General features: G+C 42.4%; 1 protein-coding gene across 1 annotated transcript in view; it reads right to left on the bottom strand.

Moving 5' to 3' along the window:
- rab11fip5a (RAB11 family interacting protein 5a (class I)) overlaps positions 1-14,504 on the bottom strand; it is a 51,679-nt gene extending 37,175 nt beyond the window's left edge. The window contains exon 1 of the mRNA XM_061743066.1: positions 13,849-14,504. Within this exon, the coding sequence (XP_061599050.1) occupies positions 13,849-14,240 (392 nt within the window). The 5' untranslated portion in view covers positions 14,241-14,504. The remainder of the gene's footprint in view (positions 1-13,848) is intronic.
- Between the last annotated feature and the right edge of the window lie 1,268 nt (positions 14,505-15,772).

The raw sequence follows: 15,772 nt of genomic DNA on the forward strand, positions 1-15,772 counted from the left end.
AGACCAAACACCAACCATCTATCAAGACCAAACACCAACTATCTACCAAGACCAAACACCAACTATCTACCAAGACCAAACACCAACCACCTATCAAGACCAAACACCAACTATCTATCAAGACCAAACACCAACTATCTACCAAGACCAAACACCAACCACCTATCAAGACCAAACACCAACTATCTATCAAGACCAAACACCAACTATCTACCAAGACCAAACACCAACTATCTACCAAGACCAAACACCAACTATCTATCAAGACCAAACACCAACTATCTATCAAGACCAAACACCAACTATCTGTCAAGACCAAACACCAACTATCTATCAAGACCAAACACCAACCACCTACCAACACCAAATACCAACCACCTACCAAGACCAAACACCAACCATCTACCAACACCAAACACCAACCACCTATCAAGACCAAACACCAACTATCTACTAAGACCAAACACCAACTATCTATAAAGACCAAACTCCAACCACCTACCAAGACTAAACACCAACCATCTATAAAGAACAAACACCCACCATCTACCTACTTGTTTTTCAGCAGCATGACTGTTCTCTGAGTAAACCACAAACTATTTACCAAACAGTCCTCAGATCAAATGTAGGACTGACTGCCTTACAGTTAGAGCTTGACTGAATTTGGGTCACGCATCAGGATGACGATCACAAGCCCACCAGCATGCCTAAAACTCAGACTGAAAAAGCAACTAAATCGAGGCGTTGCAATGGACCAGTCAAAGTCAGACCTCAAACCTTCAGATATGCCGTAGTGGGACCATGGAGTTTGTCTAACTTACACAGACTCCCATCCCAACCATCAGTAACCACCCAAACCAACTTTGGACTATCATCTCATTGCAGTAAACAAAGTTAACCTCCATCTGCAGAACTCAATGATCGCAACCAACGCTGCAAAGAACATCAGGCCCAAATTCCTCCTCAAAGATGTGAGAGACTACCAACGTCGTGAAGAAAAAGCAATCACTGCTGAAGGTGGTTTGATAAACTGAACATGAATGATGAATCGGGTATTATTGTTCACCTCAGGTCGTATTTAAATAATCTCAAGACCTGGTCAGGAAAGAATGATTAGAATTTTGTTCTGATAACTAAAACCTTACAAATTAAAATGTAAGGGTATATTCTATAATTCATAGTAAGTCATAATGAGTATCTGTAAAACTGAAACTTTTAACAATGCCGCAGGCTGTCAGCTTGCTCAGAGAGGCTTGTTAGGATTGATGGAAGAAAAGTAAGTGGAGCTACTCCAACTGTATCACCAAGAGGAAACGCACTATTACATACTTCTCAACGAATTTGGATGTTAAACTGGTCCTCACCAAGGACTGTGCTGGAAACGTGCCCGGATTCCCACTTGATCGTCATGTGGAATAACGGAAAAGCAGCGGGACCCAGACTGCATTCCACATCTGGATGTGATGAAGTCGACGCTCACCAACAACCTTCCTCCTGATTCTTTCACACCAGCAACGCCACACTTAAGAGCACATATATCTTCAGACGAACGCAGAGGATCAGCGACAAACAGCCCTTGAAATGGTCGCTTCTTGTAATGAAAATACATATAAACCCCAGGTAAACGTGTAACTTAAACATCTTGGAAGAAAATGGGGCTGTCACCTTTTAAATCTATAAATGAATACTTGGCAAGTCCTTTTACAACACTGAATATCCACTGAAGCTGAGTTGATATTATTTAAGTTATTAGGACTAAATCCACCGTAAAAGCTAATTCCACAACCTGAGAACGAAATAACAATATTCTGTGTGTGAACAGAGGCTGCAACATGTATTATTCATCTTTTAAATCTGCAAATATCTCAGGGCCACCTCTCTACAAGTCCAGGAGAAGTTTCTAGACTAAAATGGCCAGTTCCTGGTGAACTTTGTGTTCAGATATTTTGTTTATGTTGCATAAATTGACTGTGCTGCCTTCAGGAGGTTCAGGTGCAACCAACAATAAATCAATTAGTGAATTATTTATAACAACACAGAGAGAAAAGTGTTTAAACTTTCAGGACCGGCATGCATATTGGAGGACGTCTGTCGCTGACCCGGTCTTTCTGCGCCGCTAGGACTGGTGAGAAACTCTGTGAGAAAGTAGGTGAACATTTTTGGAAAGTCATTGATGAAATATCTGATTCTGTCCAACTGATCTCACGCGGTCGTCCTTGGAAAGCCCTTCGTTAACACCGTCATCATATGGGCTCGGGGGCTGCAGTGGCTCATCCAGGGATTGGCAGGTGAAAAAAAAGAACAAACAAACAAAAGGATTTCCTGTATTGTTTATTTTTGCGTCAGCTATTTTGTGCTGTATGCAATTGCAGATAAGACCATTCTTATAGTTACTATGACTTATTAAATCATGATATGATTTACAGGACTGTCTCAGAAAATTTGAATATTGTGATTTTCTGTAATGCAATTACAAAAAAGAAAAATGTCATACATTCTGGATTCATTACAAATCAACTGAAATATTGCAAGCCTTTTATTATTTTAATATTACTGATCATGGCTTACAGCTTAAGAAAACTCAAATATCCTATCTCAAAAAATTAGAATATTCTGGGAATATTAATCTTAAACTGTAAACCATAATCAGCAATATTAAAATAATAAAAGGCTTGCAATATTTCAGTTGATTTGTAATGAATCCAGAATGTATGACATTTTTGCATTACAGAAAATAAAGAACTTTATCACAATATTCTAATTTTCTGAGACAGTCCTGTATATTGTTGATATATGTCCATTCTTGTACTTCAGGCCTGCCGACACAGATTTCTTTCTTAAAATGATACCCAGGTACATTAATAAGCTGTGAAAGGGGCAGAGGCTGCAGGTTCTTGGTCCGTTGGCATCTTTTCAGACGTCTCAGCTTTTAGCAGCTTCCTATCGTTGTGTTCAGCAGACTGCTCCTGCTTTTAACGTCAGATTAAGCTTGATGTCTCCGAATTTTTTGGCTGTTGCTCCTCCTTAAATTAGTTTTCATCGTACAGATTATACAAATTACTTTCTTTGCTACGTTGGAGTCAGAGTGAAGACCTTCAACAGCATGCTCCCCCAATATTAAAAACGAAAGAAAGATCTCAAGGCTGTGCATTATGATAGGTGGACTGAATGAATCGATCAATATGAGCTGATATCGGCAGACACTGCTGGGCGACAGCAGTCGGGACCAATCAGACGGGACTAGCCAGTTCTGATACCAAGTCCCGATCCAACAAGAGCAGCGTTGTCCGTTCCAGCCCAGTATCCTGCAGCAGAAGTGGCTGCAGGTCTGCGTTCATCTAGTTATCTGACATGTTTCCTAAACGCCAAGGAGCCTGCTTCACGTTTGCTCCACGACTACGTCAGCTCACCAGCTACTGAAGGCTCCGCCTACGTCAGCCCACCTGACATAAACTGTGGCTTGTAAAACTAAAGGATAGACAATGAATAAATGATGTAACTTATTGAAACAAAAATGGAAAAAATAGAAAAAAAAAAAACATCTGTTCATTTCCACCCGATCCCAATTAGGGCTGCAACGATTCGTCAACGTTGTCGCCAAAAATCGATAATCAAAATTGTCGACAATGAATTCCATTGTCGACAATTGTCGCCAGACGTGTTTTTCCAATGAAGTGAGGCGTCTCACTTCAACACAATCTCTGTCGAGTCGCGCATGCACGATAGCGTCTCAGCAGCTGCGGGTAATAAAACTTCAAAAGTTTGGGAGCATTTTAGCCTCGATACGGCGAATAAAAAGATGACTTGCAAGGTTTGCAAAGCAGACCTTGAAAATGTGTTTCATTCGTTAACTTTGTTTATTTCATGTCATTTATTAGTCACTCACAGCCTACTCTCATTGCTATAACCTCAATCACATAATTGATGCGTGTGTGAAAGGCGAAAAAGCTTGTGTGATGATGACAATGATGGATTTGCATCTAACTTTCAGTCAGGTGCCTATGAACTGTCAATTATCCATCAAGCTCCACAATGATCATGTTAACATTAAATCAGATAGATTTGTCTGGACTTTTCTCTTGCGGGACGTGAGAAGACACTAAATCAATGCATCTCTATTATTGTGCGCTGTGCGGGCATGAATTCTCAGTGTTTTGCGGATGCGGGAGCAGGATGAAGAAAACAGTCCCGCTATAGCAGGGCTCTAGTGCCATCTTTCTTGTGTTCAGGGCTCCAGACTGCGACCAAATGCTCGCATTTTGCGACCAAAATTTGAGTATGTGCGACTGAATTTCATGTCCACTCGCACACGTGCGACCAGTAAATTTGCCAGTGTTTTTTTTTTTTTTTTTTACACGTTAAACGTGGAAGGGGTGCGTCAATGAACCCGCATATTTGCAGGCCAATGAGTTTGAAAGGGAATGAGTCGGGGGATCTATTTATTTATTTTTTTCGTTTAATTTCACCAGCTCAAAGCTGGTATTACGCCCGGGCCACATTTAATGCGACACGCGCTGCCGCCGCGGCGCGCACATTAGAAGAAAGAGATGGCGGATATGTTTGGTTTTAGTAACATCATGCTCAGGCAATGAGTCTGTAATGGCCCAGACGGGAGACACATGTAGCTCAGTGCTTAACTTTTATTTTTAATCCACTCTATATTCTTCTGGTTGTTCTCCGATATCCTCCCCTAAAGCCTGAATTATGGTTCCGCCTTAAATCGACGCAGAGCCGCCGCCGTAGGCTCTGCGTTGTTGTAACGCGGAACCATAAATCAGCCTTCACCCGGTACATCAGAATCAGAAATCAGAATCAGAAAGGGGGTTTATTGCCAAGTTTGTTGACACACAAGGAATTTGTTGTGGTGATTGGTGCAATACAGTAAAAGTAAAAATTAAAATAAAAATATAAAAGCAAACAAGTATATGGAGATAAAATAAGAGATAGAATAAAGTAAAATGTATAAACATAAATAAACCGAAATGTACAATATGAGGATTAAAAAGTGCCGGATATGAAACATACATAGGTTTCTCTAAACATCTGTCCCCGCTACAGTTTTAACTAAAAGAAAATGTGCTCCAATACAGCAGGTCTCATCATTTTATTTTGAACACTGCCAAAACTCTAACTTAAAACGTAACTAGAACTTAAAATTTGCTTGACACAAATGAAAGTTAAATTTTAACACGTGGGAAAAACACCTAACCTTTTAAGTGATGTGTGTTATCAGGTGTAATGGCATTTTTAGGTTATAAATAAGAATATTTCTTGGTAAGATCCTTAGTTATTTGAGTGAAGGCAGTGAATTTGGTCGACTGGTGTAAGTTCAGGGTTTTAGTAAAGACACAAGTAGGGAAATGTTATTGGCCAGTACTCCCAATATTTGTACATTTGTTAAGTACTGTGTTTAACAGTTAAATTCATGGCTGAAAGGTTACTAGGCACTTTGTTTCCAAACATTTTTTTATCATGTGAATGTATGTTTTTTTTATATATAATGACAGCAATGGTGCTGTCAGTTTACTTTATGTTGCGGCATCTTTAAAAGTGCACAATAAAATGTAACACTGCATTTGAAACAGCACATTGTGGTAATTCATTAATCTATTATGAAATACGTATTAGTAATACACTGAAATGTAGTAGAAATGTAATAATTTGGTTAGCGTGTCGATAAACGATGTGCGCTCCTAAAATTTCTGATTGTGCCCCTAAAAATTTTCAGTTAGGGGCTACTGTGCTCCTAGTGAAAAAAGTTAGTCTGGAGCCCTGGTGTTTATTATCATTTGCCACATAATTAAAGCAACCTCATACTAAATTATTATTAATCGGATTAGTAAACTAATCGTTTCAATAGTGACTAGTCGACTATTAAAATAGTCGTTAGTTGCAGCCCTAATCCCAATCATTCGGTCTAATGTGACGGTCTTCAAGCATGTGAACGGATCAGGACCTCACTAGCCAATAGCAAACACCGAGCGGTCGACCGCTGCATCTCGAGCAGCTAAACTGACCCGTTCTTCCAGGTAACACATGTTGTTGTTTCCACTTCCCAAACGTCCAATCGCAGACGCCTGTGAAACCCACAGATCCTCACACCTCATCTGAGCAAGGTTAACAGTGAGGTTGTTTTAACATTCTATCACTCAACAGCGTTCTTTCAAACTAATCTCTTGATGGTTTTTACCGATAAATGTTGGTTTCTGACGAAGCGCTGCCTGTCTAACAGGTCAAAGGTCACAGATGTCTACTTTAGACATGTGGTTTTGTCATGTACACACGATCACAATGTCAACTACTTTGGTGTTTTATTAAATTAAGAATAACTCTTCAAGTAGAGCAGGTGAAAAGGTTGTCAGAGATTAATCACGTAAAGTGCACATACTCTCTCTAAGAGCCCTCTAAGAATACGTGGAATATACACAAGCAATGTTTGTACATGAAAATACACAAAAGTCTCAAATGGAAATATTTTGAAAACCAGAGTTGGATGTTGAATCTGTGGGTTCCTGTTTCCAGTCCCACAGTGATGTAACCAGTAATGTTCCCCGGGCGGTACTTTCTCTGGACCGGAGCTTTTCTGGAGGTCCACCTCCCACACCGACACACTTCCTGCTCTGTGCAGCCCGCGGCTCCGGTCTGAGGCCTTACACAACATCTCAGATGGGCTTCAGAGGCAGTAACTACTGCTAGAAATGCTAAACTACACCATAACCTTAGCTCACAAGCAGGTCAGCACGATATCCTAGAAAAAAATAAAATAAAACAGAATAACTGAGCCAAGATCACGGCCCGCTTTCTACAGAGGCCGAGTGTTTTCGTAGAGACCCTGCAGGGGAATTCACCTGCCGCCCACCTTTCCTGTAAGCTGCTCTACAACAGAAATTAAACACGAAAACACTTTGCACTGCCGTCACACTAGGGTTTTGCGTTTGTTTGTGAGTTGGCAGAGATGAAACCCTTACCAGAGGTCAACTGTCTCAGCAAAACCATTCATCCATCATGCTTGATGGAGAGGTGAAGACCGACCGCCTGATGGAGGTTTCCTTCTCCATCTATCCATTAAATACACCATACACAATTCCCAGACCCATCTATCTTAGAATATCCAAATCATTTTAAGTGTATTTTGTATTTTGAACACTTTCTTGCAAACAGGGGACCCTTCCCACGAGGCAAACATGATGAAACCGTCACATCCATCGCTGGTTTTTTCAACCGACGTGATTCTAATTACAAGAACAGCAGTTGCACAGATTCCAGTGGTTTTTGGTCGGGAGCGGCGTCGCCCGCCTAATGTCTCTATGTTTCACTGTGGGACGCACAAACGCATCAGCAGACATGCCAGCGCGTGAACCTGCCGCTGCTTCCCTCTGCAGGGACACAGCCCGGAAACTCCCAGCATGCTCAGAAAGGCCTTGTACACCACGAGTATGCAAAGAATGTATTTTTTTCTCTCACCTCCCCCTAAAAAAGTAATTATATTATAAATATTTGGAAGGCTAATGTAGCAGTTTAACCGACTTCAGGGTCCAACTTTGGCCACTAAAATGTGGCCATCAGATGTCTGTGGCTGTAGTTGCATACTTTAGTTCTTGCAAGATTGTGGAGTTGCTGTTTCTGTGTTTCTGGTTGATTGTTTCAGAGGGGTTTTAAAGCAATTCGTGCATTAGATGATGCAACTAAAGATGAATAATAATAATAATCTCTTCATTTGTCGGTATATATGGAAATACACCGAAATTTGTCCTCTGCTTTTAACCCATCACTAGTTAGACTAGGATCAGTGGACTGCCATTATTCTGGCGCCCGGGGAGCAATTAGGGTGAAGGGCCTTGCTCAGGGACCCAAGGTATTTTATCTTGGTTGCCATCCTGGGGGTTTGAACCAGCCTACCACTTCCGAAGGCTGCATCAAAACATTGCACTAGTCGGGCCAAGTATCCTCACATTTATCCATCCACAGCAGCATCCCGGTCACTACACCAGAGGTCTGAGCAGGCCGACCCAGCAGACATCAGGGGAACACTGGGGTTAGTGATGCACCGAAATGAAAATTTGTGGCCGAACAATGGTTCTTTGCAGTTTTTCCATTTATTTTGCCAATTTTTTCACCATTGCATAAATCATAAATTTCTCCCGTTCAAATCCAATTAATCGGGTCGCAGTGGAGCTGATCTCCGCAATTTGAAGCCTTGTGTAATAATTTCAAAAATCTGGGTTATTTTCTTGGAGGATCTCGTCAAACATATCAGACAGTGAGGGTTCTCCACCGCATCAGTAGTACGGGCTCTTTTCTCTGCTGTGCGTCCCGTGACCGTCTCCATCACCAAGCGGTTTCCCAAATCCAACTCAGCCTGGATCATTTCTCGTGTCCTCTGCTTTTTCCCCACATCCAAGTAATGATCTGACATGCTGCATTAACACCACACGCCCCTGACTCCAGCTGTTCACTGTTTGATTGCGTCATCTAAACACGCCATTATTAATTATTAATTATACGGTTTTTTTCCCCACTTATTCCACCGAAAGTGTTTTTTTGCTATTTTCGGCCAAACAATTTCGGTTACCGAACATTCGATGCATCACTAACTTAGGTGTTCCAAATCCACCTGAAAACTACGATACTTCTCCTGGATCTCTGTTCTGCCTTCAGGTTCCCTCCATTTATGCAACAATACCTTCCTTCGGAGACCTCTTACATTCTGAGCAGACGCACGAATCACAAGCGGCTCATTGGGACACGGTTCTTCAACCCCAGTCCTCAGAGATGTCCCGCAGGTTTTAAATGCTGCTCTGCTCCAACACACCCGACTCAAACGACTGGATCCCCGTCAGCTTGTCTGCCACTGGCGCTCCAGCTTGAGCCAGGTGTGTTGGGGAAAGGACCCGCCTGAACCTCTCAGGCCGGTGTTGCTTTAGGATAAGAAGCCCCTAGATGTCTGAACTCTTCACCTCATGGCCAGGGGGAGGGCAGCGTAGGAAAAACCTAATTGCATTTTCTTCTGGCAAATATTCCAATGCAGTTTGCGACGGTCAAGCTCAAATCCATAGTCAGTACTCGAATTGAGGGGGGATTATGTCATTTCATCAATGAATGTGGTTTTACTGCTATTTCAACATTTAGAGTCATCACCAGAATAATAACACCAGAAAAATTACTTATTTGACAATTTTCACCTGTTTCAAGTAAATTTTCACTTGAAATAAGTAGAAAAATCTGCCAGTGGGACAAGATTTATCTTCTCATTACAAGCAAAAAAAAATCTTATTTTAAGTGAAAATCTACTTGAAACAGGTGAAAATTGTTGTTTTTTCCAGTGATGAGTCTTGTTTTAAGTGTAATGAGATTTTTTTTTACTAAAATTAGACATTTTAACTAGAAATAAAACAAATATTCTTGTTAAGATTGTGAGTTTTTGCAGTGATCCATTTTACTTATCCTGTGAAGGACAGAGTCATATTGATAAGTTCAGAAAAGTGTTTTTTATTGTTGTGTTTTGATGTATTTGATGTAAGCCCAGTGGATATTTAAAGCTTACAGAAGGCTGCATTTAACTGCTGCTATGTCATTCCTGCAGTATTTCTGCAGGTGTTTTGGTCACTGCTATTATTTGTAATATATTATATTATTTGTAATCAGCACAAATTATCTGTCCCCATATGATAAAATCCACCATACCCCCTGATTTTTTTTTTACAACTCGAGTACTGTCCATGGTCACCCTTCATTACATTTCTAACCAGTGTTGGAGACTGTAAATAGTGAGGTATGCTGTCTGTAGGCAGCAGTAAATGCAGTAAACCTGGCTCAGATCAGTTGTTCTGGAAGAAACAGGAGGACAACTTGACTAAAACACACGTGAGAATGGCGTCTTATGCTGGATAATGTCTTTAAACTCATATTCAGACATCCTGTTGATGGACAGCACTCCCCATGCTACAGTGAGGTCCATTTCTTGTGCCGTTACCGTCACAAACCAGGCAGAAATCCCGGTTTCCTCTGACACAAACTGGCACAAACATCAACGCTAGCTTCACATTACTTTTTTTAAGGTATACATCAGCCTGGGATGATTCCGTAATGGTTCCTGGTCTCTCTACATGAAACACTCGTTTCGCATCTCTTATTAAATCCAAAATATTTTCCTACAAAAGAAGTCCCTTTTTTCTTTGGGACAAAAGTTGGATCTGTGCTTTGGATTTGAACGCTGACCCTGTCTCTAAGATTAGCATCAAATATGGTGCTTCCCTGCTTTCATATGTCTAGACTTGGACTATTTTTAGGGTTACTATTATGTGAAGAGGGCCTAAAAGCGGCACCGTTTCACGCCTCCAGAAGAAGTATAACGGTTGGTACAAGTGCAGCCTTCGAGATCTAGCGATTGCATTATTTCAAGTGACAATTTGGACCTGATTCATTGTTCAGCCGCCACCCTGAGTGTGTTGTTAGAACAGCCGTACGTCCGGCTAACGGACGGCAGCACTTCACCGCATGAGGAGAATGACAGTGATGCATCTCTGGAGGATACAACAGGCCAAAGTAAACATATTATTTTCCTTATTTTATTTTCTGCCAATAGTCCCTCAAAATGCAATAAGAGTTAAATAAACTGCTGGTTTCACTGTTTATAGTGATGCACCGAATGTTCGGTAACCGAAAATAGCAAAAAAAAACCACCCTCGGTGTTCGGTGGAATAAGTGGGGAAAAAAACGAACAATTAATAACGGCATGTTTAGCTGACGCAAAAGTGGATAAAACAAAATAAAGAAAAAGAAAATCAATCCCTTTCCCATATTAATACTTGTATGGGAAAGGGATTGATTTTCTTTTTCTCTATTTTGTTTTATCCACTTCTTTTTCACTTTTTTTCCAATGCACTTTAATGCTTTTTTTTTGTTTTAAGGCCTATGTTACAATTTTTCAGCAGTCAGTTATAGGCCTAATGTAAGCTCAAAAATGGCCAAAAAAATGATTTTGCAAATTTATTTACTTTAAGTTATTGTGCCTTGTTGGTATAATGTTGCTGGAATATTTTAAAAAATGCTGGAAAATTAAAAAATGTTCAGTTTTTCATGTTCAAAAAATATTTCTACCTTTTAATTTTGTAAAAGATTTTTTTCTTTGAAAAGCATGCCTAAAGCACATTTATTTGATTTATGCAATGGTGAAAAAATGGGTAAAATAAATGGAAAAACTGCGAAGAACAGTTCTGTATGGTATTCGGCCAAGTGTTTATTATTATTTTCGGTTTCGGCCACAATTTTTCATTTCGGTGCATCACTAACTGTTTATTAATATTATCAGACGTATTTATTCAGATCTCTGTCCCATCTAAGATCCTCTGGGGTTTTTGTTTTTTTTCTCAAGGTTGACACACATGGCACTGCTGACGGTGGGAGATGTTGCTATTGACCAGCCCAGACTCATTAAATACCACAGGGAAACACTGAATGTCCCAGCTCGCCCCAAGTGCTGACACAGCATCCTCACAGATAGGCTCTAACCTTCACGCGACCAGCTCCAACAGGCTGCAGGGGGAAAACGGTTCCCCCTGGTTTCACATTCTCAGGTACATGTGACATGTGAAAAGAGTGGGTCAAGTGGTCAGGACATCCATCCAACCACGTTAGAGCTCAAAGACGGGGCCGTCTAATCCTAAACGTGAAGTTTCCTGTCAGTCCGTCGTATCAGGACGTCCATGCAGGTTAGTGATTGTGCAGAAATCAACAAACAGACAGATGAGTGTAGTTTCTTCAGAAGACACAACCTCTACTAACCCTGCAGCTTCCAGCGGCTCCGGCTTCTCTCCTCCCTGACTTCTTCACCAGCACAAATCAGCCTACTTTTAAGTTCTGGGCTGTTCTGAGGGACGTGTGGAAAAGCTTTTGAGACGTACGCTGCATGTCAAGATGTTCATTTTAGGATTAGTATTGATGCATGAAACAAATCTGAGACTGGGGGGACAAAAAATCCAAACTGAGTGTTCACCCTTCGTTAAAGACTCCTTTATGGCCGACCCGCCCTGCTCAGTGAGCCTCATAAAGTAACATGTTATGCTTTTTAAAGCTACGTAGTAGTGGTGGGATCATGAAACTGCTGGTTAATCCCTGGATTTGGGCCAAGGCTAATCCCCGTCCCTGCATCCACGCTGGCTGGCTGTTCTGGAGAAGCCACTACTACAGGGATCTGATGTAAACATGGTGGTGCAGGGGATGTTTCTGGTCCTCGGGACCCCCCTGTCCTGCATGTTTTAGATGCTACCCTGCTTCAGTGCACCATGATACAAAAGGACTGTGTCATTAACACACTTGTGCAGACCTGGATGAGAAGCTGATGATGACCATTAATTAGAATCAGGTGTGATGATGCAGGGAAACATCTAAAACATGCAGGACAGGGGGTCGTGGGGACCAGGGTTGAAGACAGTGGCAGGGGTGGCAACGCCCCCCCCTACAAATTAGCTGGCTACCACACTTGCCTCAATAAGAAAAAAAACCCTTGCCGGTCACATAGATTCTATCGTCAGTTATGCGTTTCATCCCAAATCATTTGGGCCAAATGCATATCAGTAGTATTTCTGAGCCTGTATACTACAACAGTCTAATAAAATCCTGTAATGATGGCTTTTAGTTTTGGTGTCCACCCCAAGAATTTAAGTGGCCCCATCTGGCCGACCCTATGAAACATTTTTGGAGGCACCCCTGTACCCAACAGGCATCTGATGTAAACATGGTGGTGCAGGCGATGTTTCTAGACCAGTGGTCTCCAACCCTGGTCCTCGGGACCCCCTGTCCTGCATGTTTTAGATGCTACCCTGCTTCATTAACACACTTGTGCAGACCTGGATGAGAAGCTGATGATGACCATTAATTAGAATCAGTTGTGATGATGCAGGGAAACATCTAAAACATGCAGGACAGGGGGTCCCGAGCAGGACCAGGGTTGAAGACAGTGGCACCGGCCCCCCCTACAAATTTGCTGGCTACCACACTTGCCTCAATAAGACAAAAAAAAAACACTTGCCGGTTACATAGATTCTATTGTCAGTTATGCGTTTCATCCCAAATCACTCACTCATCTTCTTCCGCTTATCCGTTCCCGGGTCGCGGGGGCGAGGGGTGTCATCCCAAAAAACTTGGGCCAAATGCAGATCAGTAGGCGTTTCTTTAAGTATTTCTGAGCCTGTACACTACAACAGTATTGTATCATTGTTAATGTGTATTGTCTTATGTTGTATTGTTGTGGCCATGGTGGCAATGAAGTTTTCCCTTTGGGGATTATTAAAGTTGAATTATATCCTATCCTATCCAGTAAAATAAAATCCTGTAATGATGGCTTTTAGTTTTGGTGTCCACCTCAAGGATTTAAGTGGCCCCCTCTGGCCGACCCTATGAAACATTTTTGGAGGCGCCCCTGGCCACAACAGGCATCTGATGTAAACATGGTGGTTAGGAGCCCCTGTCCTGCATGTTTTGATAAACACCCTGATAAAAATGACATTGTCATTAACAGACTTGTCCAGACCTGGATGAGAAGCTGATGATGACCATTAATTAGAATCAGGTGTGATGATTCTTCAAGGCAACATCTAAAACATGCAAAAAACATGTTCCAGAAGTTGTGGGGTGTCCCTGCAGCCGGGGTGGGGGTGAGCTGCTGGAGGAGGGAGGGGTGTCTGCAGGGCCATGATGCAGCACCACACTGGACAGCTGTGTTTATGTCTCCTAAGGAGATGTGTAAACGGGGGACACCCTAAGGTGGGGACACCCCGGCATGGAGGGGTCACCCACCCTGCACTGCAGCACCCCCAAACATGCACACAGAAAAGCGTCTGCACTTACTGGTTCTTGAGGCAGCGGCCGCCCTGGAACACGTCCCCCAGCGGGACGGCCGCCTGGCCCAGGAACACGTCCTGGCCGATGAGCGCCCGGTGCATGACGGTGAGCAGCAGCACCCCGGGGTGCTGCACCCCCCCGGGGGGGTGGTGGTCCAGCGCACCGGGCGGCAGCTCCAGGGAGCACTCCTCCCTCCAGTCCGGCTCCGTGCTCTTCTCCGCCACGCCGGTGGCGTACTTCTCCCGGCCCAGCTGGATGAGCGCGTACGCGTCGCTGCCGTGCTTGCCCTTGGAGCGCAAGCCCCGGGCGCGCAGCACCGTGACCAGGACGTGCGTGGGCACCCACGGGTGCTCGTCCTCCACCGTGAGGAAGGACATGCCCTCCCGCCCCGCCTGCATGTCTCCGGCCGGGGATGGAGCTGCTGCTGCAGCTGCTGTGGTGGTGGCGAGGGTGGTGCGGGGATGGGGGGGCTCGTGTCCGCGGGGAGGCGCGCTCACACCTGCTCCGGCCCGCCGGCGGTGGCCGGCCGGTGCCGCATTATTATGGCCGTCCGTCGGCGGCTGGTCGCTGGTCGCTGGTCGGCGGCTCCTGCGTGGCGGCTTCTGCCGCAGTCCGTCCCCGCCTCGCTCCGTCCGTCCGCCGGCAGCGACGTCACGCCTCCAGCCTCCTGCAGGACGAGGAAGTGGAGCTGCTGCTCCTGCACGCTGCACGCTGCTGTTCTCCACCCTGATTTATGGTTCCGCGTTAGATCGACGGCGTAGGGTATGCGGCGACGCGCACTGTATGGTGCGTTGGTGTGACGCGGAACCATAAATCAGGTTTGAGAGAGATGCAGATGTCCTGGGAGGGAAGGCCTATGGCAAGCCGTTTAACATTTAATGCCTAAGTTTGACTATCCCGAATTAACATTGCAGACATCTATAACTGCATTTTGACTAGAAAGATTTATCATTCATTTCATTTTCATTTCATTTTATTCTTTATTTCATTCAAAAAATAAAACAAACAATACAAATACAAATTTTCATAAATTGTGAATGAAAAGGGAGCAGAAAGAAGAAGAATCTTATCTAATCTGCCCCTTTTTCCAAGAAATAAATTCACAAATAACCTAATTAAACATTTTAAAAACAACAACTAAGTACATAAAACAACTCAAATAAAATAAAATTACTGCCGTCTATGGGTATGTCAATCAAACTTAACTAACATATTTCATTATATTTACTTAACATACAGGCTTTAATTGTTCTTTTGAATGTAATGTTTGATTTGGATTCTTTGTTTTCTTTATTCAGATTGTTCCATAAACTGATTCCTTTCACAGAAACACAACGTTCCATCAATTTAGTCCTGAATCTTGGTTTTTAAAAAATCTCTGTTCCTTTTAAGTTATACTTGCTTTCTCTTTTTTCAAATCTTTTCTGAATGTTGATTGGTAAAGTTTTTTTATGAGCTTTAAACATAATTTGCAGAATACTATAGTCTACTAGTTCATGAAATTTCAACAATTTTAACTGAAGGATTCAAGATATCTATAACGTCACTTTGACTAGTCAAAACTCTAATTCAAGATATCTGTTATTACATTTTGACTAGGCAGAATGGAAGTTAAAGATATCGCCAATTTGAGATATCTCTAGTTAAAATTCATTTCAAGATATATAATTTGATTATAGATATCTAAAATTAAATTCTGACTATCCGTAATTCCAGTTTGAGATATCTACAACGTCATTTTGACTAGTCATAATTCCAGTTCAAGATATCTACAACTTCGTTCTGACTAGTCAAAACTTAATTCAAGATATCTAAAAAGGACGAGTAGATATCTTGAATTGACGGGAATTAAAGGGGAAGGGGAACTATTATGAAAAACAGGTTTTCTCTTGCTTTAACATATATAAAGTGGTCTCCCCTCAGCCTGCCA

Source organism: Cololabis saira, chromosome 16 (assembly GCF_033807715.1).
Source record: "Cololabis saira isolate AMF1-May2022 chromosome 16, fColSai1.1, whole genome shotgun sequence".
NCBI lineage: Eukaryota > Metazoa > Chordata > Actinopteri > Beloniformes > Belonidae > Cololabis > Cololabis saira.